Genomic DNA, 27,170 nt, shown 5'->3' on the forward strand with positions numbered 1-27,170 from the left:
TCTCTCTTCATTATAAATAAGGCATGGCCTCGATGTCGACTTTTTTCTGTTAATGGAGCCTCCAGCGTAAAAAGAACAAGGCAAGCAATGTTCAGCTGCAAATAATAAAGTCAATAAGATGTTAACTGTCATAACTAGAAAAGTAAACAACCGAACATAAGATACGATACGGACTCAAGCTTTGCAATGACCTGGTTAAACCTCAGTCAGAGTAAACCATTCATTTCTGGTCATCAAACCTGGTCAATGATAAGTGGAAACTTGAGTGAATCAAAGAGGAGCAACTAAACTCATCCCTTCACTTAGAGATAAGCCTTGAGACTGAAAATTGTTCTCTCTAAAACCACGTAGACTCCGAGGCGACGTGATAGAAGTGTTCAAAATATCAAATAGTTTTGATAATATATCGTTCAAAACATTCTCCACCTAAATAGAGAGACACATTGACCAGATATAATGTTATGAAGATAAAATGACCACCTAACAATGAATTCATTCTCGTTATGACCTCGTTATCCTAACTGACCCCTGACTGTTACTGATGACGCATCTGTATTTAACCCCACTTCACTTTATCTCTGGCTGAGTCCCTGAACTGGGATGACCTCATGTCCCTGAGACTCCTGCTGACCCACTGGCTATATGATCCTGCCTGATCCCATGATCGAAGGTCAGACTGTGCTTATGACTGACCCCGTGACCTTGGTTAATCCCGTGACGCAGGCTAATCCTATGAGATTATCTTACCCTGTGATCCCCACTGATCTCTGACCCACAGTCTTGAGATCCCACGAACATGGGATCAGACTTTGACCTTGACTGGGGTCAGTCCTCAGTGACCTTGTCTGTCTTCCACAGATCATGATGGGTCAACTGGTGCGTCGAGTGGGATGGTTCGTCGTCTATGCCACACTGTTGCAGATTGTAGTTATGTTGCTGTTCATGGGTTATGTCCGGTACGATACGTTCTACGAAGGCAGCAAGTGGAACCACACCCGCCACCACGGCCACTCCACGCCCAGCCTCTCAGCTTACTATACCAGTACGTACCTATGTCGCCCGACGGCTTTTAATCTAATAACTTTTAAGACCTCTCTCTCTCTCTCTCTCCCTACCCTCTACAACTCTTCCCCTACAACCCTTACACTTTAACCCTACAACCCACAACTCTTCAGAAAGAATCCATATCGGGTGGCACTTGTCAACCCCACCCCATCATCTTCAGCCAAACTTTCATCGCAACTTTCTTGTTACAATATACTTTTCGAGAAACAAATCTGCACAGAAGTGACGCTGTAACGCCAGATCTGACTATCAACTTTGACCGAGAAAGGGAAAGAATGCAAGAAAAAAAGTATTCAGTAGCAAATTCTCATAAAACATTCAAGAGCTTTTACTTCAGCAGTATTACTAACCCTTGTTAACTACACTTGTATTACTGGCTGACCACTACTGCTGGTTGTTGACTACCGCTGCTGCTGCTGGTTGTTGATGACAACATCAGCTGCCGGCTGTTGCCTTCCGTTGCATCAACTGTCCTGGAATTATCTCTAGCCAAACTTTTCTTCTTTACGCCTTGATATTGCTCTCTCTCTCTCTCTCTCTCTCTCTCTCTCTCTCTCTCTCTCTCTCTCTCTCTCTCTCTCTCTCTCTCTCTCGTGTTATGTTGGCTATTTTCGTGGGTTTCCTCCATGTGTTTCTATTCCCAAGGATCGAACCTGAGTTACGCACATGATTGCTTCTTCCAAAAGTTTGTGTGTGTGGCGACCGGCTACTCGAGGAGTAACCGTTATGATATCTCCTTTCTTTTCCCTTGAACAGCCAAGATGGGAAACGTTTTATTCCTCCTCTCTTCTTTTCCTCTTTCTATAACTTTCCAACCTTTGAGTCAGGTCTACACACACACACACACACACACACACACACACACCTGCGGAGCCCTACCTAGTTAATTTCCACCTTCTTCACTCGCTCTGTGCCTTTCATCCACGATAGCCTTTGATGAGGACATATTTTACCCGCATTATGTCGGTCCTTTTAGAAGGAACAATGTCTTCTTTACAGACGCTCTCACTTAAGCGGCCACAATTCCACTTCATGGGTATAGAAACCAGTAAGAATGATGTAATGTCACTGGAAAAAGTAAGCTGGAAGGAATATTCTCGTATTCTTAACCCGAATAAAATGTTTCTCTGAGCAGTAGCTCACATTGAGACGACCATGAATGCAAGGTAACACTAAGGCACCATATCGACCTTCATTCCAGCACTTGCATGCCTTCCAGCACTCGGGGGTTTTTCTGCCTCGACAGCGGCTTCTGTTGACTGCTCTGACCCGGTCGGTGGCACGCCAGGTGTACGACACACCCGGCTGCCTGCCCACTGCTGATACTGGTTGTTGACCAGTGCTGATACTGGTTGTTGACCACTGCTGATACTGGTTGTTGACCACTGATGATACTGGTTGTTGACCACTGCTGATACTGGTTGTTGACCACTGCTGATACTGGTTGTTGACCACTGATGATACTGGTTGTTGACCACTGCTGCTGATACTGGTTGTTGACCACTGCTGATACTGGTTGTTGACCACTGCTGATACTGGTTGTTGACCACTGCTGCTGATACTGGTTGTTGACCACTGATGATATTGGTTGTTGACCACTGATGATACTGGTTGTTGACCACTGATGATACTGGTTGTTGACCACTGCTGATACTGGTTGTTGACCACTGCTGCTGATACTGGTTGTTGACCAATGATGATATTGGTTGTTGACCACTGATGATACTGGTTGTTGACCACTGATGATATTGGTTGTTGACCACTGCTGATACTGGTTGTTGACCACTGCTGCTGATACTGGTTGTTGACCACTGATGATATTGGTTGTTGACCACTGCTGATACTGGTTGTTGACCACTGCTGATACTGGTTGTTGACCACTGATGATACTGGTTGTTGACCACTGATGATACTGGTTGTTGACCACTGATGATACTGGTTGTTGACCACTGATGATACTGGTTGTTGACCACTGCTGATACTGGTTGTTGACCACTGCTGCTGATACTGGTTGTTGACCACTGATGATATTGGTTGTTGACCACTGATGATACTGGTTGTTGACCACTGCTGATACTGGTTGTTGACCACTGATGATATTGGTTGTTGACCACTGATGATACTGGTTGTTGACCACTGATGATATTGGTTGTTGACCACTGATGATACTGGTTGTTGACCACTGATGATACTGGTTGTTGACCACTGATGATACTGGTTGTTGACCACTGCTGATACTGGTTGTTGACCACTGATGATACTGGTTGTTGACCACTGATGATACTGGTTGTTGACCACTGCTGCTGATACTGGTTGTTGACCACTGCTGCCTAATTGTCTGGGTGACGTCCCCAGAAAGAACCGTCTCTTCAAGTGTCATCTTCAGAAATGTGTTGTAGTTATACAAATCCCATTATGAAAAATATCTTTATCATTTTCTTTTCTTCTTTTTGAGCGTTCATGCCTAACCTGAGGCCTCTACACCCTGACTGACTGTTGTATAGCAGCATGACTACACCAGACTGACAGTGGTATGACAACATGACTACACCAGACTGACAGTGGTATGACAACATGACTACACCAGACTGACAGTGGTATGACAACATGACTACACCAGACTGACAGTGGTATGACAACATGACTACACCAGACTGACAATGGTATGACAACATGACCACACCAGACTGACAATGGTATGACAACATGACTACACCAGACTGACAATGGTATAACAACATGACCACACCAGACTGACAGTGGTATGACAACATGACTACACCAGACTGACAGTGGTATGACAACATGACTACACCAGACTGACAGTGGTATGACAACATGACCACACCAGACTGACAGTGGTATGACAATATGACTACACCAGACTGACAGTGGTATGACAACATGACTACACCAGACTGACAGTGGTATGACAACATGACTACACCAGACTGACAATGGTATGACAACATGACCACACCAGACTGACAATGGTATGACAACATGACCACACCAGACTGACAGTGGTATGACAACATGACTACACCAGACTGACAGTGGTATGACAACATGACCAGACCAGACTGACAGTGGTATGACAACATGACCACACCAGACTGACAGTGGTATGACAACATGACTACACCAGACTGACAATGGTATGACAACATGACCACACCAGACTGACAATGGTATGACAACATGACCACACTAGACTGACAGTGGTATGACAACATGACCACACCAGACTGACAGTGGTATGACAACATGACCACACCAGACTGACAATGGTATGACAACATGACCACACCAGACTGACAGAGGTATGACAACATGACCAGACCAGACTGACAGTGGTATGACAACATGACCACACCAGACTGACAGTGGTATGACAACATGACTACACCAGACTGACAATGGTATGACAACATGACCACACCAGACTGACATTGGTATGACAACATGACTACACCAGACTGACAGTGGTTTGACAACATGACCACACCAGACTGACAATGGTATGCAACATGACCACACCAGACTGACAATGGTATAACAACATGACCACACCAGACTGACAATGGTATAACAACATGACCACACCAGACTGAGAATGGTATGACAACATGACCACACCAGACTGACAATGGTATGACAACATGACCACACCAGACTGACAGTGGTATGACAACATGACCACACCAGACTGACAGTGGTATGACAACATGACCACACCAGACTGACAATGGTATGACAACATGACCACACCAGACTGACAATGGTATGACAACATGACCACACCAGACTGACAGTGGTATGACAACATGACCACACCAGACTGACAGTGGTATGACAACATGACTCCACCAGACTGACAGTGGTATGACAACATGAACTGCATTATAAAAGTGAACGTATATCTATATCAACACTGTATTCATATCAGTGGATTACAATCACATTAATACAGTTAGAGTCTATCATTCCATTTGTCCTCTCCTTCCCGCGCCCCACTGCTACTTTCTATCAACCCTCCCACTCCACTCGGGCTACCCTAAGTCCCAGCTCCCATCTGATCCTGCGTTGCCTTTCGTCCCATCTCGCCCGTGGTCCCGGGCTGCCCTTGCTCCCACCCCGCTCATGATCCCGGGCTGCCCTTAGTCCCGAGCTGGCCCTGGTCCCAGACCTTGCTGATCTGGTACCACGAAGGCTCCTGCTACACCTGCTACCGTCCCCCTATACTCGCTAAACTCTAGCGACACTTGCTCATCCTTCACGGATGTTAACGCCTCCCCACACCTACAGTCTCACCCTGCACCTAGGGACCTCTCCCCACACTTAAAGTGTCACCCCACACCTACACCTGGTGAGCTTTCCCCACACCTGCCACATTGACCCGTTCCCTCCCCACACCTGCCACATTGACCCATGCCTCCCCATACCTGCCACATTGACCCATGCCTCCTCATACCTGCCATATTGACCCGTGCCTCCCTACACCTGCCACAGTCTACACCTGTCACAGTCCACACCTGGTGTTCAGTGTTCCAGGACGTGCAGGTGATGCTGCTGGTGGGGTTTGGCTTCCTGATGACCTTCCTCAGGAGGTACGGACACTCGGCCCTCGGCCTCAACTTCCTCCTCACCGCCCTCGCCCTCCAGCTCGGCCTCCTCGTCGACGGACTCTTTAAAGCCAAGGGAGGCTTCATCACCTTGAACATACTCAGGTGAGGCCATGTCTCCACGGAGTATACTACAGTGAACGCATATGCTTAAGACCATATATCTACATGGAATATACTACACTGAAGATATACGACTTAGGATATGATTCGTTCAGGGCAATGTGGTTTGCCTAGTGAGTATAATTTGCCTAGTGATGGTAACATGATCTGTTTGGTGAGTACCATATTATTCATCTAGTGAGGGCCACGTATCATAGTCGTTTGATAGTGTATGAAACAGTGTTTTCATGCGATTTATATATTCATATATGTCCTCCAGCTGCATCACAGAGACACACACACACACAGTAACACAGTTTCCCTGAGGATAGTCAGCTAAAGAGAAATATCTATGGCGTCACACTGATGATGTCGTCCTCCTAACTTTTACGAGTGTGACTGGTGTATACAGTCTCTCCAGGGATGCTAGGCTACGTAAAGTTCTTCTTCAGGTAGAGTGCGGGCCTCCTCCTCCAGCAGACCTCTAACGTTCCCCAAGTGGTGTCAATAAACTGGTGATGGATACTCTAATCTCCGTTTGATATATATATATATATATATATATATATATATATATATATATATATATATATATATATATATATATATACCACCTATAGTTGACTGAACCATACCTTATCCAAATGAAAAATAATAAGTGGTTTTCGATATCGGGTCATAAATGATTTACCATCATGATTAATCGCTCTTTGATCTTGGAAAGACGCTACATATTGTACTCCTGTCAACACCTAACACTCGTCTATAGCCAGATTCCGGTAATTTGTTATATGAAATACTTCTCATATTTAGGCCTCATGTCACTCCCTCATCTTCATCAGTTGAACCTGTTACTTTTCATCAGCCATGATCAACCTGGTCAGAACTGCAGCTTGTGTAGCTCATATAGTGGGTTGTGACGCTCCCACTGTGGGTTGTGACGCTCCCACTGTGGGTTGTGACGCTCCCACTGTGGGTTGTGACACTGCCACTGTGGGTTGTGACGCTCCCACTGTGGGTTATGTGACGTTCCCATCGTGGGTTGTGACGCTCCCACTGTGGGTTGTGACGCTCCCACCGTGGGTTGTGACGCTCCCACTGTGGGTTATGACGCTCCCACTGTGGGTTATGACGCTCCCACTGTGGGTTGTGACGCTCCCACTGTGGGTTATGACGCTCCCACTGTGGGTTGTGACGCTCCCACTGTGGGTTGTGACGCTCCCACCGTGGGTTGTGACGCTCCCACTGTGGGTTATGACGCTCCCACTGTGGGTTATGACGCTCCCACTGTGGGTTGTGACGCTCCCACCGTGGGTTGTGACGCTCCCACTGTGGGTTGTGACGCTCCCACTGTGGGTTGTGACGCTCCCACTGTGGGTTGTAACGCTCCCACTGTGGGTTGTGACGCTCCCATCGTGAGTTGTGACGCTCCGAGTATGGGTTGTGACGCTCCCACCGTGAGTTGTGACGCTCCTACCGTGGGTTGTGACGCTCCCATTGTGGGACATAACGCTCCCACTGTGGGTTGTGACGCTCCCACTGTGGGTTGTGACGCCACCACACCCACCTCACTTCTTCATGATTTCAGCGTCAACCACAAATATTCAGGCACAGTCCAGGTCCTTCTGAGTTGTTCATATGAAATAGAAATAACATTGGACCCAAGAGTGAAGCCTGCGGTACATCACTGTAGCTCACTTTGAAAAGACACCTCTCGTACTGGTGTTCATCACGTTCCCTTCTGATCCAGTTTTCTTACATCGACAGAAGGGAGTCCCTTTTACGCTTACCTACACTCTCTTTACTAACCTCCTGTAGGTAGGGTACAGTGTTAAACGGCTGGTCAGCCAAAACCACACGCTTCATCCAGCCATCTCTCCTCTCCAGGATCAATGTTAGCGCTGTCAGAGGTGTTTACAAAATTATGTATACAGCCTCTAAACCCACTCTAACTTTTTATTGGCAAATACTCGTGTATTTGCTCTTTGTTCATCTTTTCCATCGTATCCAGGGCGCGCTAGCTCGCAGTACTAACCTACATCTGAGTCGTTTTTTCCCCTGTCTACCTTCTTGATAGTGAGCACGACATGCTCTTTCTGACACGGATCCCCTGACACGGATCCTTTGAGCGAGTTGATGCACACATCTTAAATACTCAGCATAGTATAGCTGGATACTCCTTGATCACCTCAGGAGATTTAGCTTTACAGTCATCAATCATTTACTCATGTCTTGTCTAACAACTTCAACGCCTTCCATGATCTTTCTTCCTCCTCATCTTATTATTGACGGGGCAATATGTGCCCTGATGTTTGTGAGTGTCAACCCTTCTATGTATCTGTGCATGTATACACAGAAATCTGCAACTAGTGTGTGTGTGTGTGTGTGTGTGTGTGTGTGTGTGTGTGTGTGTGTGTGTGTGAGGTAAACTACGTGAACGAGTGCCTACATAACCTTACCACCTACTATGAGTTCAGACGCCACTAACACCCGTGCCTTACCCTAACACGCCTACAAGCCTGCTGGAAGCGGATTTCACGTGTGCGGCTGTGCTCATCTCGCTGGGGGCGGTGCTGGGCAATACCTCGCCCACACAGCTGCTTCTGATGGTGCTGCTGGAGGTGCCCGTCTACCACCTGAACCTCCTCATCGGAGCACGTCTCCTGGGCGCCGTCGACCGTGGCGGTAAACCCCTCTGTCTATCTATCTGTCTTTATTTGTATATATATATATATATATATATATATATATATATATATATATATATATATATATATATATATATATATATATATATTGATCGCTGTTTCCCTGCGTTAGTGAGGTAGCAACAGGAAAAAACGAGGAGAGGCCACATTCGCTTACATCCGTTCTTTAGCTGTTATATATAATGCACAGAAACTACAGCCACCTAACCACAACCAGGCCCTACAGACCTTCCCAAGGTTTACCCCTGACGCTTCACATGTCCTGGTTCAATGCACTGACAACACGGTGACCCCCCTATATACCACATCGTTCCAATTCGCTCTTCATCCCGTGCACGTCTTTCACCCTCCTGCATGTTAAGGCCCCGATCACTCAAAATCTCTTACACTCCATCCTTCCACCGCAAATTTGGTCTCTCTGTTCTCCTTGTTCCCTCCACCTCTGACATACATATCCTCTTTGTCAATCTTTCCTCACTCATTCTTTCCATGTGACCAAACCATTTCAATACACCCTCTTCTGCTCTCTCAACCACACTCTTTTCATTACCACACATCTCTCTTACCCTTTCATTACTTACTCGATCAAACCACCTCATTCCACATATTGTCCACAGATATTTAATTTCCAAAGCATCCACCCTCCTCCGCATATCCTCATCTATATCCTATGCCTCGCATCCATACAACATTGTTGGGACTACTATAACTTCAAATACACCCATTTTTGTCTTTTCATTCCACACATTCATCGGTGCTCGCAGAACCATTGCCCCCTCAACTACCCTAAGACCCACTTCCGATTCTATGGTTTCATTTGCTGCCATATCTACTCCCAGGTGTCTAAAAAACACTTCACTTCAGCAATTTTTTCTGTCATGCTCGCAACCTAATCAACCTGTCCCTCTCCCCTGCTTTTATTCACATTTACACTCAACTTTCTCCTTTCACACACTTTCCTAAACTCAGTCACCAACTTCTGCAGTTTCTCACTCGAATCAGCCATCAGCGCTGTGTCATCAGCAAACAACAACTGACATTTCCCAGGCCTCCTCATCTACTACATCTCCCTCAGACTGCATATTTGCCCCAATCTATCTATCAATTCGATCGCCATTTTCCGTGTTCGCGTGTTAGCGCCAGGAAACAGACGAAGGCACATCCGCTCTCATACATACATATATATAATGCATATATGCACGGTCACATACATAAATACTTAATCAATACCTGTTCTCACTTCCCCTTTCGCCCTCTACATCAAAGTTTCCATTTGTTCTCGTGTCTTTCGTACATTACCTCCCTTCCAAAACATTTTGTTATTTCCCCTGAAGTTAAACGATACTCTCTCATCCCATCTATCATTTGCCTTCTTTTTCAACCCTTGCACCTTCCTCTTGAAATCCTGCTGCTTTCTTTTATATATATCCCGGTCATTTACACTCCTTCCCTGTACCACTCAAACGCCTCTCATTTCTCTTTCACTAGCAACTTTACTTATTCATTCCACCACTCACTATCCTTGATAATCTGCCCATCTTCGACCTTTTAGCATGCCACGTGCATCTCTTGCTTCCCTTAATACCTCCCATTCCTCACCCACTCCCCTCACTTCATTTACTCTCACCTTTTGCCATTCTACGCTCAATCTCGCCTTTCCAAGCTCACTCACTCTCACGACTCTCTTCTCCCCAACATTCCCTCCTCTTCTTCGAAAACTTCCACAAATCTTCACCCTCGCCTCCACAAGATAGTGATCAGACATCCCACCAGCTGCCCCTCTCAGAACAACATCCAAAAGTCTCTCTTTAACACGCCTATCTATTAATATGTAATCTAATAATGTCCGTTGACCATCTCTCCTACTTACATACGTGTACTTGTGTATATCTCTCTTTTTTAAACCAGGTATTCCCAATTACCAGTCTTTTTCAGCACACAACTCCACAACCTCCTCACCATTTCGATTCATGACACTGAATACCCCATGCGCACTAATTATACACTCAACTGCCACATTACTCACCTTCGCTTTTATATCACCCATCATTAATACCTGGTCTCGTCCACCAAAACTGCTGACACACTCACTCAACTGCTTCTCATGACCTGGTGCATATGCACCAATAATCTCCCATCTCTCTCCATCCACTTTCAGTTTTACTTTCTTACACTCTATCACACAATCTCACAGCTCATGCTGTAGGAGTAGTGCTGCTCCTTCCTTAGCTCTTGTCCTTTCACTAACCCCTGGATTTCCTCCCAAGACGTTTCCAAACCACTCTTCCCCTTTACCCTTGAGCTTCCATTCACTCAGAACCAAAACATCCAAGTTCCTTTCCTCAAAATAATACCTATCTCTCCTTTCTTCTCATCTTGGTTACATCCACATACATTCAGACACCCCGATCTGAGTCTTCGAGGAGAATGAGCACTCCCCGTTTGAATAGTCTTCTGTTTCCTCTTTTAGAAATGAACATACAGGAAGGAAGGGTTTCCAGCCCCCGCTCCCGCCCCTTTTAGTCGCTTTCTAAGACACGCGGGGAATACGGAGGTAGAATTCTTTTTCCCCCTACCTCTCCCTGGGGATAGGGGAGAAAGAATACATCCCACGTATTCCGAGCGTGTCGTAGAAGGCGACTAAAAGGGAAGGGAAAAGGGGGCTGGAAATCCTCCCCTCCAGTTTTTACTTTTCCAAAAGAAGGAACAGAGAAGGGGGGGGGAGTGAGGATTTTTTCCCTCTCAGGCTCAGTCCTGTTCTCAACGCTACCTCGCTGACGCGGAATATGACAAATATGTGTGGGAAAAAAAAAAAAAAAAAAAAAAAAAATATATATATATATATATATATATATATATATATATATATATATATATATATATATATATATATATATATAAAATCTCATATACTATTTCGTTGTAATCAAACTAAATTCTTCATGAAGCTCCCTGACTAGTGAACAAATAAGTGCACTTAGAAACTTATCGTACTTAAATGATCGTGATATATGAAGTATATTTAAATTTATTATATAATATCTAAATATATGATATTCTGGGAAGGGGTGAAAAATACTGTACGTAATCTTGGTAACGAGAAGGACAAAAGGAAGGGAGCGGGAGGCTGGAAATCCCCCCAGTCGATTTTTTTTTTGTTTATTTATTTCAAAAAGAAGGAACACTGATTATGATGGTGGTAATTCTTCTTAATGAGTTACTCTTAACGCTACCTGTATCGCGGAAATAGCGAATATATGAAAAAAAAAAAAAAAAAAAAAAAAAAGATATATATTTAAAATTATATAATAATATATAAATATATGATTTATATAATTTACATTAAATTATTCGTTAGTTATTCGGGGCAACTCTTGCGCTACTTCGGGGGATTTCCGGATGGTGTCTCAGAAGGTGAATGTGAAGGATCATTGCAGGGGCCATGAACCGTATTAAAACTAGATAACTGCCAATGTTGTAGTCTTGGTCTAAAGCATTGCCATACTGACCTAGAGCACTAGGGAAGGACCCTCCTCACCCTGGGATCAACTTGTGGACAAGACCTGGAAAATTTACGAGTAACCATATACTGGACGTATGAGGACATGTCACTCTGTCCAATGAAGGATGCCTCTCTATTTCCCTGTTTTATAATTTTCTTCATCCCGGTTTTCAAGGGTTACCCAAGACGTTGTGGACGCCCCTCAAGGGAGACCATTGGGGTACAAGAGAGGAGGCGCCTAGGGTGCCAATTTAGGGGAGCGATGCCCACTGGTCAAGTGGGAAGGAGACCCACAAGCCGTGTCGCTGACATGGAGATGTCTCGAACAAGTAATTAAGTTAACGAGCAAGTTTACTTATTATCAATATTGTTAGTCATGTTGACTTGAACTGCGTCGAAAAATCCCAGCACTTCTATGGTTCACCACATTACACGACTCGACTGCACGATACTTTATGAGATCGAGAAGACCCGACCCACCTTGGACATTAGCTGATATGGTCGGCCACACCTAACACTTCTGTAATCATGTACACAATTCGGAAAGCAAAAATGGGTATGTTTGAAGGAATAGTGGTTCCAACAATGTTGTATGGTTGCGAGGCGTGGGCTATGGATAGAGTTGTGCGCAGGAGGATGGATGTGCTGGAAATGAGATGTTTGAGGACAGTGTGTGGTGTGAGGTGGTTTGATCGAGTGAGTAACGTAAGGGTAAGAGAGATGTGTGGAAATAAAAAGAGCGTGGTTGAGAGAGCAGAAGAGGGTGTTTTGAAGTGGTTTGGGCACATGGAGAGAATGAGTGAGGAAAGATTGACCAAGAGGATATATGTGTCGGAGGTGGAGGGAACGAGGAGAAGAGGGAGACCAAATTGGAGGTGGAAAGATGGAGTGAAAAAGATTTTGTGTGATCGGGGCCTGAACATGCAGGAGGGTGAAAGGAGGGCAAGGAATAGAGTGAATTGGAGCGATGTGGTATACCGGGGTTGACGTGCTGTCAGTGGATTGAATCAAGGCATGTGAAGCGTCTGGGGTAAACCATGGAAAGCTGTGTAGGTATGTATATTTGCGTGTGTGGACGTATGTATATACATGTGTATGGGGGGGGTTGGGCCATTTCTTTCGTCTGTTTCCTTGCGCTACCTCGCAAACGCGGGAGACAGCGACAAAGTATAATAAAAAAAAAATAAAATAAAAAAAAAAAAAAATATATATATATATATATATATATATATATATATATATATATATATATATATATATATATATATATATACCAAATGGCGTCCTAGGTACGTCTCTTCGTTGTACATCAACTGACTGTTATATTTCTCTCTTGTAAACTCCCTTGATGATGTGATTATTACACGAAAGTGCACTTAGGAACTTATCGTACTTCATTTTCCCCGTGGACTCATAGGAATATATATATATATATATATATATATATATATATATATATATATATATATATATATATATATATATATATATATATATATATATCCCTCAGTCTTTACCCCTGATGATCTTAATTTCTGTCTTAGGTTCCATCTTCGTCCACATCTTCGGCGCCTACTTCGGCGTGGGATTCTCCCGGATGGTGTCCAGAAGGGTGAATGTGAAGGATCATCTGCAGGAGGCCAGTACCTACACCTCAGACATGTTCTCCATGCTGGGTGAGTCCTCGTCCTGCCTTGCCCATACTGACCCCTGCACTAGGACCAGGGACCCTCCCTCACCCCCTGGGGTCACACTGGTGGACAAGGACCTGGGACAACTGAAGCCTCGGTCCAACCATCATCCTGGACCGTTCCTGAGGACCAGCCGCCTCTGGTCCAGCAAGGAATGCCTTCCCATATCTTTCCCTGTCGTATACATCAGTATTTCTTCTCCCCCTTTCTTCCAACGTCTCCCACAGACGGTGGTCGTCCTGCCCCTCCAGGGGAGACCCATGGGGTACAACTGAGAGAGGAGGCGCCCTATGGGGGGCCACACTTAGGGAGGGAAGTGCCCCATGGGTCACAGCTGGGGAAGGAGGCGACCCACCAGAGGCCAGTCGCTGACAGCACGATTGTCCTCACCTCACTTCTTGACCTTACCGCAGTTCAGTGTCCTCACTCTTTTATCAATATTTCCATGGTCAGTGTTGACTTGAACCTGCGTCGCTCATCCCATCCCTTCTATGGGGTCACCAGCCACCTTACACACCACCCGTCACCATTACTTTGTATGAGATCATCAGCCAACCTACCCACCTTCAGTCACCATTACTCTGTATGGGGTCACCAGCCACCCTACCCACCTTCTGTCATCAATGTACACAATTCGTTGTTGACTCCAGGGGTCTGCCGGCAGTGAAGTGTTCCCGCCTCATTGTGTCTCTGTTGTTAACGTGCAGGTAACGCCAGTATGACACCTCAGTGGTACTTCTGATTCCCATCACCGTTCAAGGTGACGACTTGAACGTAGGATACATGTATGGCCGCCTCCCATCAAGATGGACCTACTTCTGTGCTTCTTTCTTCACGAGGTTCACACAATAGGTTTTGCAGGCAAAATATAAAATAAAAAAAGCAGACAAATAATTCTTGTCTAATTTTTCAATGTAATCTACAATCACGTTAACGACATTATTTCATTTGTCCTTCATGCTCGTGATGGCAGTCTTACAGAAGTCTTGTGGATCGGCTCAGGAGACACACCATTGGTCAACATTTCCCTCCGTTTCTCCTTAATGTAAAATCGACTTTGTTCTTCAACCAGACCAGAATGTTGGTCATTTGAACCGTCGTTTTGCACGGTATATAACGAATCAGAAAACTCCATTCAACAACCAGAAACCTTGTGTTCGGAGCTTCGAGGGGATGGGAGAAGGAGAGTGATTCCAGCCAACCAGGAGTCGGGGTTCCAGGGAACGGTTCAGGTCACATTCCTCACAACCAGACGGAAGAGAAAGATGGTAGGATGAGCTTCATGTAACTGAAGCAACTCAAGATCTCAGGCGAACCTCTGGTGTCCGTCCTGAGCACTGGAGTTACCGAGGGGAGAGAAACTGTTGGGCCTACTAAACCTAGACAGGTACTACAGATGTTCATAAATGATGGTCACAACATTTACTTACCTGGAGAATTGTAACTTGTTTATATCAGTACAACGTTATGGCCACACTAACTTCTTATCATGGGCCACAGTGGCCTCACCAGTGGTACGATGTGGCCGCTCTGGCTCATCTGTGTGGAGAACTTCACAACACTCAGGGGATCAGCTTCCTCAATAGCCATCAATAATCTCAGATACCAAACATAAACTTTTCCACCTGAAACAACAAAATAATGATACAATCATACAGTCATCATGATACAGTCATCACAACCCTGACATATATAGATATGTGGGTATACCAGGTATACCAAGCGTGTCTTTCGCAGGTGTGTATACTGTTCATGTGGGTATACCAAGCGTATCTTCCGCAGGTGTGTATACTGTTCATGTGGGTATACCAAGCGTGTCTTCCACAGGTGTGTATAATATTCATGTGGGTATACCAAGTGTGTCTTCCGCAGGTGTGTATACTATTCATGTGGGTATACCAGGTGTGTCTTCCTCAGGTGTGTTCGCTGTTCATGTGGGTATACCAGGTGTGTCTTCCGCAGGTGTGTTCACTCTTCGTGTAGGTATACCAGGTGTGTCATCCTCAGGTACGCTGTTCCTGTGGGCGTACTGGCCGTCATTCAACAGTGTGGTTGAGAGCGAGCCGGGCCAGGGCCGGGCCGTCATCAACACCTACCTGGCACTCGTGGGCTCCACCATAGCCGCCTTCATCGCCTCCTCCTGGATACACCGGTACGTGTGGCGTCCCTCTGGTGAGGTGGGCAAGCCAGAGAGCAAGTGTCGTGGGTCACGTGATGACTGAGCAAGGGAGGAGGGACATGTCAGGGACCACAGTAGTCTACCAGGGGTCGGTCAGGTCAGGGACCACAGTAGTCTACCAGGGGTCGGTCAGGTCAGGGACCACAGTAGTCTACCAGGGGTCGGTCAGGCCAGGGACCACAGTAGTCTACCAGGGGTCGGTCAGGTCAGGGACCACAGTAGTCTACCAGGAGTCGGTCAGGTCAGGGACCACAGTAGTCTACCAGGGGTCGGTCAGGTCAGGGACCACAGTAGTCTACCAGGGGTCGGTCAGGTCAGGGACCACAGTAGTCTACCAGGGGTCGGTCAGGCCAGGGACCACAGTAGTCTACCAGGGGTCGGTCAGGTCTGGGACCACAGTAGTCTACCAGGGGTCGGTCAGGTCAGGGACCACAGTAGTCTACCAGGGGTCGGTCAGGTCTGGGACCACAGTAGTCTACCAGGGATCGGTCACTAAACATTATCACGTGAAATGTGATGTTATGACGTGTCTTGTGTCCACAGACGTTACCAGTCATACCCCAGCGGAGGGTAGGAGCCACCTGCCTGCATGCCTGCCCGCCACCCTCGCTAAATACTCCCCACTGGGAACACACAGTGTTGCTGGTGGTGATGATGGTTGTATTGTGTTGCCAGTGGTAATGATGGTTGTGTTGTGTTGCCAGTGTTGATCATGGTTGTGTTGTGTTGTGTTGCCAGTGGTAATGATGGTTGTGTTGTGTTGCCAGTGGTGATGATGGTTATGTTGTGTTGCCAGTGTTGGTGATGGTTGTGTTGTCTTGCCTGAGGTGATGATGGTTGTGTTGTGTTGCCAGTGGTGATGATGGCTGTGTTGTGTTGCCAGTGGTGATGATGGTTGTGTTGTGTTGCCAGTGGTGATGATGGTTGTGTTGTGTTGCCAGTGGTGTGTGTTGTGTGTGTTGTGTTGCAGTGTGATGTGGTTGTGTTGTGTTGCCAGTGTCGAGTGATGGTTGTGTTGTCTTGCCTGAGGTGATGATGGTTGTGTTGTGTTGCCAGTGGTGATGATGGGTGTGTTGTGTTGCCAGTGGTGATGATGGTTGTGTTGTGTTGCCAGTGGTGATGATGGTTGTGTTGTGTTGCCAGTGGTGATGATGGTTGTGTTGTGTTGTGTTGCCAGTGTTGATGATGGTTGTGTTGTGTTGCCAGTGTCGATGATGGTTGTGTTGTGGTGCCAGTGCTGGTGATGGCTGTGTTGTGTTGCCAGTGTTGATGATGGCTGTGTTGTGTTGCCAGTGTTGATGATGGCTGTGTTGTGTTGCCAGTGTCGATGATGGTTGTGTTGTGTTGCCAATGTTGGTGATGGTTGTGTTGTGTTGCCAGTGTTGATGATGGCTGTGTTGTGTTGCCAGTGTTGATGATGGCTGTGTTGTCTTGCCAGTGTTGATGATGGTTGTGTTGTGTTGCCAGTGTTGATGATGGTTGCGTTGTGTTGCCAGTGTTGATGATGGTTGTGTTGTGTTGCCAGTGTTGATGATGGCTGTGTTATGTTGCCAGTGTTGGTGATGGTTGTGTTGTGTTGCCAGTGTTGATGATGGTTGTGTTGTGTTGCCAGTGTTGATGATGGCTGTGTTGTGTTGCCAGTGTTGATGATGGTTGTGTTGTGTTGCCAGTGTTGATGATGGTTGTGTTGTGTTGCCAGTGTTGATGATGGTTGTGTTGTGTTGCCAGCGTTGATGATGGTTGTGTTGTGTTGCCAGTGTTGATGATGGCTGTGTTATGTTGCCAGTGTTGGTGATGGTTGTGTTGTCTTGCCTGTGGTGATGATGGCTGTGTTGTGTTGCCAGTGTTGGTGATGACTGTGTTGTGTTGCCAGTGTTGATGATGGTTGTGTTGTGTTGCCAGTGTTGATGATGGCTGTGTTGTGCTGTCAGTGTTAATGATGGTTGTGTTGTGTTGCCAGTGTTGATGATGGCTGTGTTGTGTTGCCAGTGTTGATGATGGTTGTGTTGTGTTGCCAGTGTTGATGGCTGTGTTGTGATGCCAGTGTTGATGATGGCTGTGTTGTTGCCAGTGTTGATGATGGCTGTGTTGTGTTGCCAGTGTTGGTGATGGTTGTGTTGTGTTGCCAGTGTTGATGATGGCTGTGTTGTGTTGCCAGTGTTGGTGATGGTTGTGTTGTGTTGCCAGTGTTGATCATGGTTGTGTTGTGTTGCCAGTGTTGATGATGGTTGTGTTGTGTTGCCAGTGTTGATGATGGTTGTGTTGTGTTGCCAGTGTTGGTGATGATTGTGTTGTCTTGCCTGTGGTGATGATGGCTGTGTTGTGTTGCCAGTGTTGGTGATGGCTGTGTTGTGTTGCCAGTGTTGATGATGGCTGTGTTGTGTTGCCAGTGTTGATGATGGCTGTGTTGTGTTGCCAGTGTTGATGATGGTTGTGTTGTGTTGCAGTGATGGCTGTGTTGTGTTGCCAGTGTTGATGATGGCTGTGTTGTGTTGCTAGTGTTGATGATGGTTGTGTTGTGTTGCCAGTGTTGATGATGACTGTGTTGTGTTGCCAGTGTTGGTGATGGTTGTGTTGTGTTGCCAGTGTTGATGATGGTTGTGTTGTGTTGCCAGTGTTGATGATGGTTGTGTTGTGTTGCCAGTGTTGATGATGGTTGTGTTGATCTGATGGGTTCATCAATGACCTCAGGATTAAGGTAATAATGATCAGCACGGCCGACCGTGCTGGGTGTCTGAGTAGTGACCATGGTCTGCCCCTCAGGGACAACAAGTGGACGATGGTGCACGTGCAGAACGCCACCCTGGCCGGGGGTGTGGGGGTTGGGGCAGTGGCAGGCCTCATGATCCACCCGTGGGGAGCCCTCGCCCTGGGGGCCTCGGCAGGCCTCATCTCCACCCTGGGATACACCCACCTCCAGGTGCGTCCCTCACTGCTACAGACCCTGAGCTACACGCAACTGATGGTGTACAGCTGAGCTACACCTCGGGGATGGTCAAGTGATTAATGGCTGTGTGAAGTCTAACTGATCATTGACCTAGTAATAATCTGTGAATAATTGCATGATAGATGTTGAGTAATTAATATTTTTATTAATTACAATTTAGGTACTGTACTACATCAAGTCATGGTAAGGAATGTCCTTAAAGAATGAAATCATTTTGTTTCGTCTGTAGACCTTTGTTCAAGGCCAGGTTCGAAAATTTGGACGTTGAGGTAAAAATCTGTTTAACTAAAATCCCGGTTCGCAGTCCACACCAGACGCCATGTTTACAGTATTGAATCTTGAATCAGTTTTTAAACTGAAGTGTTACGTGGTGAAGTGGGATAAAATCAGGAAGACGGCTGCCGACAGCCAATCAAATCAGTTTTATACAATCCATAACACTGATGGTAAAATGAATTTGTTGTATATAAACTTTTTACTTTAAGAATTTTATTTTTTATTGAAAAACTATTCTTGATATCCACATCACCGTCTGTATCCGCGTCTACATCCAAGGTCTTATCCACGTCGGCGTCTGCGTCAGCGTCGACGTCTACGGCGTCTCCGTCAGCAGACATGACGCCACCCACACCAGACACACTATGCATCCCACCCACCTACGTTATCTCTTGACTCTTCATAAGAACCAGGATTTGCAGCATTCATCCTAGCGACTGGTGAACCAACACGACCCCTTCGGTCGTATTCAAATCTTTGCTACTCCAAAAGTACAATGTTCTTCGTACCATATTCTCACCTTTAAGGAAGGGGAACCATGGTATTGAATGCATCATATACTTGAGCCACACCTGCTACGGTGAAAGTTGACTTACACATTTATTCGTTAATGTATTTCCGCATTAATGTCACTCTAGTATCTGCACGAAGGAAAGGATTTAAATGACCATTTCTCTCTCCCCTTCGACCTGGTGATAATGGCTTGGTGTTCTGCTTGGCGACGTGCTTCACGACCTGCTTGTGGAGGTGCTTGATGGTGTTGCCGACGCGCGGGTGGTGCTTGGTGCCCCAGGGGTGGCTGCTGGAACGGACTGGTCTCCACGACACCTGCGGCGTCCACAACCTGCACGGCCTCCCGGGCATCCTCTCCGCACTCGTCTCCGTCGGCGCCGCCCTCTTCGCCTCCGAGACCACGTACGGTAGAGGGTGAGTACCACTAACCCACCCACCCACCCCTCTCCCCAACTCCTAATCCGACAGTTACACTGTGTGACACTCGACTCAGAGGGCGGGTGGAGGGGTTGTTATACTGTGTGACATTCAGCCCAGGGGGTTGCATTGTCTGACATCAGACCCCTGGGGGTTAAACTGTGTTACACCAGACCCCGGGGGTTATACTGTGTGACACTAGACCCCAGGAAGTAAGTTGTTACACCAGAGCCGGGGGGGTTATAGTGTGTGACACTAGAGCCCAGGAAGTTAAACCGACACCAAACCCCGGGGTGTGATACCAAGCCTAGGATGAAACTAACACCATACATCGGAGTTTATACTGTGACAGGCATATCTCGGAGTTAAACTGTGTGGCATCAGAGTCCGGGGTTATACTATGAGGCATCAGATCCCAGAGGGTATATTGTGAGACAATGCCCCGGGGATTATACTGTGTGACACCATACCCCGGTTATACTGTATGACACCAGATCTGCCCCAGGGTTATACAGTATGACACCAGACCTAGGGGTTATAATGAGACACACCAAGCACTGGGGGTTATACTGTGTGACATCAGGTCCTGAAGGCTATAATGTATGACAGCATACCTCAGGGGGATATACTGTGTGAGACCAGACCTAGGGGGTTATACTGTGTAACACCAGGCGCCGGGGGTTATAATGTATGACATCAGACTCCAGGGGCCTATGCTATGTGACATCAGACCCTGGGGGTGTTACAGAGCATGACACTAGACCCCAGACCCTAGAGGTACATTATATTGTGTGACACCAGACCCCTTAGGTTACAGAGTATAACATCAGACCTTAGGGTACTATAATGTGTGACATCATACCCCGGGGGTTTTAATGACACCAGGCCCAAGGGAACTATACTGTGTAACACAACGACCCTGAGGTTATAAAGATAACACTGCCAGACAGCCCTGGTGGGGACCCTATGTATTGTCCAGTGAGAGGCCTTGGCAGAACTGGGTGATCACATCATTGCCATATGTGTGTTTCCCTTGGGGATATGCCCAAAGACCATGCTCTTAGCTGTCAGGTTTTGTTCCAGCCTGTGTGGAGAGACTGTCTCCTAATCCCTTGTCACCAGCTGTCTTCAGCATGAGTCTTGCTTGCGCACAACACACAAACATTTTCTCACATATGATTTACAAAAGAGAAGGACTCAGATAGGGACACTAGTACTCAGCCAGTCCAGTTTGCCTCACACCTGACACTTCACCACATTTGGTGACACATTTATTGTCTTTTCCTAAAAAAGTACATATCAAAATATTTCAATGGAGTGGAAGGTCATATTATATGGCATACAATTTAGAAAACCTAAAGATATACTTCTCCCTTTTCTGTGCTCAAATTTTTGTTGTTGGTCAGGTTGTACCTGCAATACCCACTGATGGCACCCTCTGGAAACTGGTCGGCCACCCTGGAGCTGGCTGAGGAAGTGTCAGCTGGAGGAGAGGACAGGACTGCTGGCCAGCAGGCCCTGAGCCAAGCCCTGGCTACCCTCATCACTCTCCTCCTGTCCCTGGTGGCAGGTACCACTGCTGGTATGTGCAGCCATGGACACATGGCTCTGCTGTGTACAGGTTGGGTATTAAGGGTAGGTGTTTGTGTAGTTTTCCAGAATCTGTTCCAGTACATTATGCCTCCATGTCTCACTTCCATCATATGAATGCAATATTTCCTGGAGGGTTTCCTGTAGTAAAAATCTCATCATCAGAATTTTTTCATCATCCAACAGAACAGACCCTGTTACCTTCTGTGCCAATGAAACTAGTGCTGGCTGTAAGTATTCCATCCAGTTCATCAAATCTAGCAAGGGGATTATAGGAACCATAACTATTACACTGGCACATCTTACCATAATATTCTTGTTCTATAATGTCTGAGAGAGAATGTCACCCAACAGCGGCTCCAGAAACTTTAGGTTGTCCCTTATCAGAGGACCAATCCTCAAATCCTGAGTCCACTCTCTCCTTCCTTGCTGCCGTGTATCCTTTTGGAAGTAATAAAAATATATGTATCATCTTATTAAGCTTTACCTCATACACTTTTATGACATATAATGTGCATTGGCTTCCCTTCTGTAATCCCTTAAATCAAATTCCTTGCCAATTAGTACTAATCCATCTGCAATGTATATGCTCCACTGTCAGTCATGTTATCACACAGGTCTACCATGTTTGGCCATTCTCACTGTAGAAATTTTTCTTTTATTTTATCACTTCTTTCTCCTTTTAAATAATTTCCTCACTCCCATGTAACTCCTACCATGGCATTTTTTTTCTACAATGATAATTCTACAAAATTATTTAGTACATAGGAGATGGCTTGCCTGCTGTACCATCATCAGGCCATTATAATGTATTCCTGACTTCTCATTACTTTATGTATTTTCATTCTTGTCCATCAATTCTCTCAGCTTTATTTCCCATGTCCAATGACTTTGGTAATTCCTATATCATATTTCACACCTCCATAATCACTCCTCCTTAGAATAAATGTAGTCCCCATTCAGTTAACAACACTGTCAGTGACCTGTACCTTTCTCCCTCCTCCTTCACTGTTCTAATGAAACTTGGCAGGACCCAGTTGTTTGCTAGCTTAAGCAACCTTATGGTCCTATCTCATATCTTCTGTTTTGTTGTGTACATTCATTACCATATTCCTTGACTTTTTAATGCTGCTGTCATTATATTCACGCAGCCTCATAACATGCTCCTTCAGTTCATTAACAGTTATATCAACCTTTGTGGCGCTTCTCAGGTCATCCACCAGTCCTACTACCGTCCCTCCTCTATCTGTTTCCTTACTCAAAGCACTCCTTTTTCTACTACTACATGCATCCTCTTTAACCTGTTTCCCACCAACCTTCATGGTCCTTTCAGTAACTACACATTTGGTATCCTACTCTCCTTCATACTTCCTTAATCACATCAACATAACAGTAGTACCCTTCAGTAAGAGGGTACGACCCTTCAGTATGACAGCCTGGCCTTTATTTCTAAGGGAAGAATGTACTCTCTTAATGACTGGCTCTGTTATTGACATCATGTTGCTTTCTCTGAGAGAGGCAAATTAGACAAGAGGCTGAATGGACTGCAAACTCCAGTCCCATCAAAGAACACAGGCCCACCAAGATGCATACGCCTATAAAACAACATGGTCCCATCAAAAACACAAATTCCCAACAACCAACATAGGCCCACTCAAATTCAGTAATTGCACCATCTATGGTTCATATGTGAAAATATAATACAAGTAGAAATCTAATTAGTACCACACTGTTATTGGAAGCACAATGTACGCTTGAAATTTGATACATAATATATGCTTTCTTTGTTGAATATACTGGCCTAGGCTTTCATACTCAGGCTCAGAATCATATATGTATGATAATGATTAAGAACAGACATAACCATAGGCCCATTTGGATCAATCAGCCCTGGACCTATCAAGCCATTCATCCACCTCCATTCTTAGGTTACATCCTCACTCAACTTCTGTACCATTTCTTCATGTTTATGAATTACTTCCAAGTTCTATTTCCACATCTTTTTTTCTGGAAATTTAAGTTGGCCCTCCCTACTGGCTGGAGCCCTCATTCATATTCATTTCTTATGTTAGCTGAGATGGCATGGGCAGCTGAGGCCCTAATCAAGGCCATCCCATTAATGCCTGGATTTGGATAGGGAGCTGTGGTTTTGGAGCATTACCCATGACAGCTAGAGACTAAGTGTGAACAAATGTGGCCTTTTTGGTTTTTCCTGGCACTATCTTACTGAAGCAGGGGGTAGCGATGCTGTTTCCTATGGGGCAGGGTAGCACCAGGAATGGATGAAGGCAAGCAAGTACATATATATACTTTAGCCTGAGCCAAGTACCCATCTTACTGACCAACCCCTTGGGATGGATGAACAGCTGGGTTGACTGTGCGCCAACCACCATAACCAGGATTCGAACCTAGGCACTCGACCCTAGGCACCCCATGAATGCATCATGGTTAAGAACACTAACCGCTACACCAAGATACGTAACCTAATTCAGCCCCCCTTTCTGCAGCACTACCACTCCTGTCTCCTCACTAACACAATTGTTCACTGGCTTTACATCTTTTTTTAATAAATACTAATCGTTTCACTATTCTTATCCATTTTCCTTGTTTACCATTCATCTCATTCTTGATGCTCCATATGATCCGTGTATATACAAGATATTCAGGGAAGTAAGGCGTGCATGTGAGTAGGTAGAGAGGAGGGTAAGAGGTTCCATGAGAAAGTGGGTCTACAGCAGGAGTGTATGATCTATGTAGCCTTTCATGAATGAAGTCAACTTAAACTTTTAATCATAATTTTACTTTTCATGCCACTTAAAGCTGTGATGACCTCCCCTACAGGCTTTCTTCTAACCTTCACAACATTTAACCCCTTGACCCGGAGCCAGTTGTACAACGACGCCTCTTGGTGGGACCTGCCTGATGAGGAGCACCTGATAGAGGCAAAGGAGGAGGCACCACACAGGGAAGTGTCTCAGCTCTTCAGTGTCCAGGTTGGCCACAGGGAGCCTGGCAATCACTTGCCCCATGTGAAGGACGGAATGTAAAAGTAACACCTACACCTACATAGAATCATGATAAACTTTTTCATTGTTACAAGCATAGTATGCACTGGAGATTTATGTAAGGACCATATCATTGTTGTAGGTATAGCAAGATTGGCAAATGATGGTGTAATGAATGGCAAAAATAAAAGTACTAAAATTAGAGTATTAATGAGAGATTATGTAATACTGATGTTTGATTTAATATGAAAGTTAATAGAGAAAGATATCATTAAGATGTTCAATTCAATAAGTAGATGAGAACACTCAGGCCTATCCAATAAATTCTGTTAATTTAATTCCATAAATTTATGAAATAACTCATTGTTTCCCCTCTACCCTAACACACATTGTGTCTTGTAAACTCCACTTGCACTTAAAATGTACTACCTTAACTTTCAGAAGCCAGCATGTACAATATGTCCTGTGATGAACTGTTTACTGTGGAGTGAATTACTATAGAGCAGAGACTTAAAAGGAAGTAGGAAAGATGTACAATATAAGCCTTCAACTCAATCACATCTTGAGTATTTTGCATATCATTCCTGACTGACTGCCTGTATTTCCCACAAACTTCTTTTTCTACCATGCAAAATTACCTGTGTTCACTGAAGCACTAACATGTGAGCCTTCACTTTCAATACTTATGAGGAAAAATACAAGTTTATAGCTTACCTGTGATGGCAAAGCAACACTCTAGCTAGGCTGTGTTTGTCCAACACCTTTTGGGGAAGTTGAACATGAGATACAGTAACACAGGTAACACCATGAGCTTTGGATCAAGGCTCTAATAGTCTGGTTGTCTTTCAAGCAATTTTAGTATTTCACAATACCTCATCCCCATTTCATCTCTAGTACTGGGGTAACAGTGTTTTTCGCTAAAAATTTTGAACTTGTCATTCCGCTCCCCTGATATCTTTACATCATCCTTTACTACTCTTCCCTCTGAATCTCATAGCCTGATTAACTGTCCTATAACCAAGAATTTATTCTAGGTAAATATATGGGAAAATTTTGGATTATCTCCTGCCTTGTTTACAAGATTCTTTTCAGAATTCTCCTTTCTTGTCCTCCTATACTTATTTCCTTGCTCTCTTATACTCTCCAAATGCTGGCTGCCAGCAGTGCCACCTTTATCTCCACAAAACATCTTTTATCTCTTTTGCTTTTACATATCTTCTATTGCATCATATCTCTCTCTTGTCTGTACTTTCCTTTTCCTTTGCAGTTCAAGGTACCCTTGATCTAACTTTCCAATGTATATTTCACAAAACCTTCCACAACAATGATCTGTATCTTAGCTTCATAACTCGATCTCCCAAATCATGTTTTTAGCAAAATTGTTTGGCTCTGTGCAGTTTTCACAATTACATCACCACTTTGAGTTCCCCTCTGATCTTTGTATGTCTTAATTTGACACAACATCAAACTCAAGTATTGCATGATCAATTTTCTAGTTGGTGTCCCAGAGCTAATACAGGTTGAGTATCCCATATCTGAAATGCCTGGGACCAGAAGTGTTTCGGATTTTGGAAAATTCATAATGAGACATCTTGGGGATAGGACCCAACCTAAACACAAAATCCACTTATGTTTCATATACACCTTATACACATAACCTGAGGGTAATTTATAAAATATCTCTTATTACTCTGTGCATGAAACAAAGTCTGTGTAAGAAAACTAAGGTGTCACAACCTCAGCCACCCATATGAACAATCTGTGGTTGTTTTGCATCACCTTCGTTCCTGACTCCTGCATTTATATGCTACTGATAAACAATCATTTTCTTACACTCATTCACACATATCTAACAGTAAAAAGATATGAAATACCATTAATACAATGGAAAAATAATGTGTTTAGATGTAAAATTTTCCACTTTTAACATCATGGTGTCGTTCAAAGAGTTTTGAATTTTGAAGCATTTTGGATTTTCAAATTAGGGATGCTGAACCTGTATTTTCAATTTCCAAGCTGCTAGACAAAAGATCTAGAAATACAGCTATTCCAATCTCTATGATTCTTGTTCAGTTACATGATGATATGTACGATGACACATAAACTTAACTATACACAAAGAACTTGTATCTCCATGACTCTTTATCTCCATGAGAATCAATCTCCCTGTCTATTTCTTAAAAACTAAATATCCTCCACTATCAAAAAACTACCATGTCTGAGGAACACTCATCTCATTGTTTCCTGTACCCTCCTGATTCTTCCTCCAATGTTATCTTTCTAGTCAAGTAACAGTGATGATGCCTACATCCTGTGCAATATCATTGCTGGGAGGTGGCTGATGATTGGAAGGGAGTTCTGGAAAGAGATATTGACTTAACTGCTGTTTGGGTGGTTTGTAAAGGGTAAGAGGTATAAACCTTAGCAGAATGAAGATCTATGGGGATAACTCATTAGCTCAACGAGAGCCACCCTTGGAAAGAAACAATGAAAGAGTTTTCAAGGACGAAAACTGGCTTTTTCAAAAGATGCATATTATAATTCATAGGA

General features: G+C 44.9%; 1 protein-coding gene across 1 annotated transcript; it reads left to right on the forward strand.

Annotated features, from left to right (window-relative positions):
- Positions 1-654: 654 nt before the first annotated feature.
- Positions 655-25,768, forward strand: LOC139749086 (ammonium transporter Rh type B-B-like). Its single transcript, XM_071662614.1, has 9 exons — positions 655-1,042; positions 5,612-5,795; positions 8,311-8,477; positions 13,547-13,678; positions 15,701-15,845; positions 18,636-18,792; positions 19,889-20,022; positions 21,432-21,607; positions 24,457-25,768. Exons 1-9 carry the CDS (start codon positions 862-864, stop codon positions 24,660-24,662), a joined length of 1,482 nt encoding a protein of 493 aa, XP_071518715.1. The 5' UTR covers positions 655-861; the 3' UTR covers positions 24,663-25,768.
- The last annotated feature ends 1,402 nt before the right edge of the window (positions 25,769-27,170 follow it).

This window comes from Panulirus ornatus, chromosome 6 (assembly GCF_036320965.1).
Source record: "Panulirus ornatus isolate Po-2019 chromosome 6, ASM3632096v1, whole genome shotgun sequence".
Classification (NCBI taxonomy): domain Eukaryota; kingdom Metazoa; phylum Arthropoda; class Malacostraca; order Decapoda; family Palinuridae; genus Panulirus; species Panulirus ornatus.

Bases quoted from the DNA above. Each gene is read 5' to 3' on its own strand.
- LOC139749086 (XM_071662614.1), top strand. From the start codon at position 862: ATGATGGGTCAACTGGTGCGTCGAGTGGGATGGTTCGTCGTCTATGCC. The intron at 1,043-5,611 runs GTACGTACCTAT...CCTGGTGTTCAG, and splicing joins CCTCTCAGCTTACTATACCA to TGTTCCAGGACGTGCAGGTG. The intron at 18,793-19,888 runs GTGCGTCCCTCA...TTGGTGCCCCAG, and splicing joins TGGGATACACCCACCTCCAG to GGGTGGCTGCTGGAACGGAC.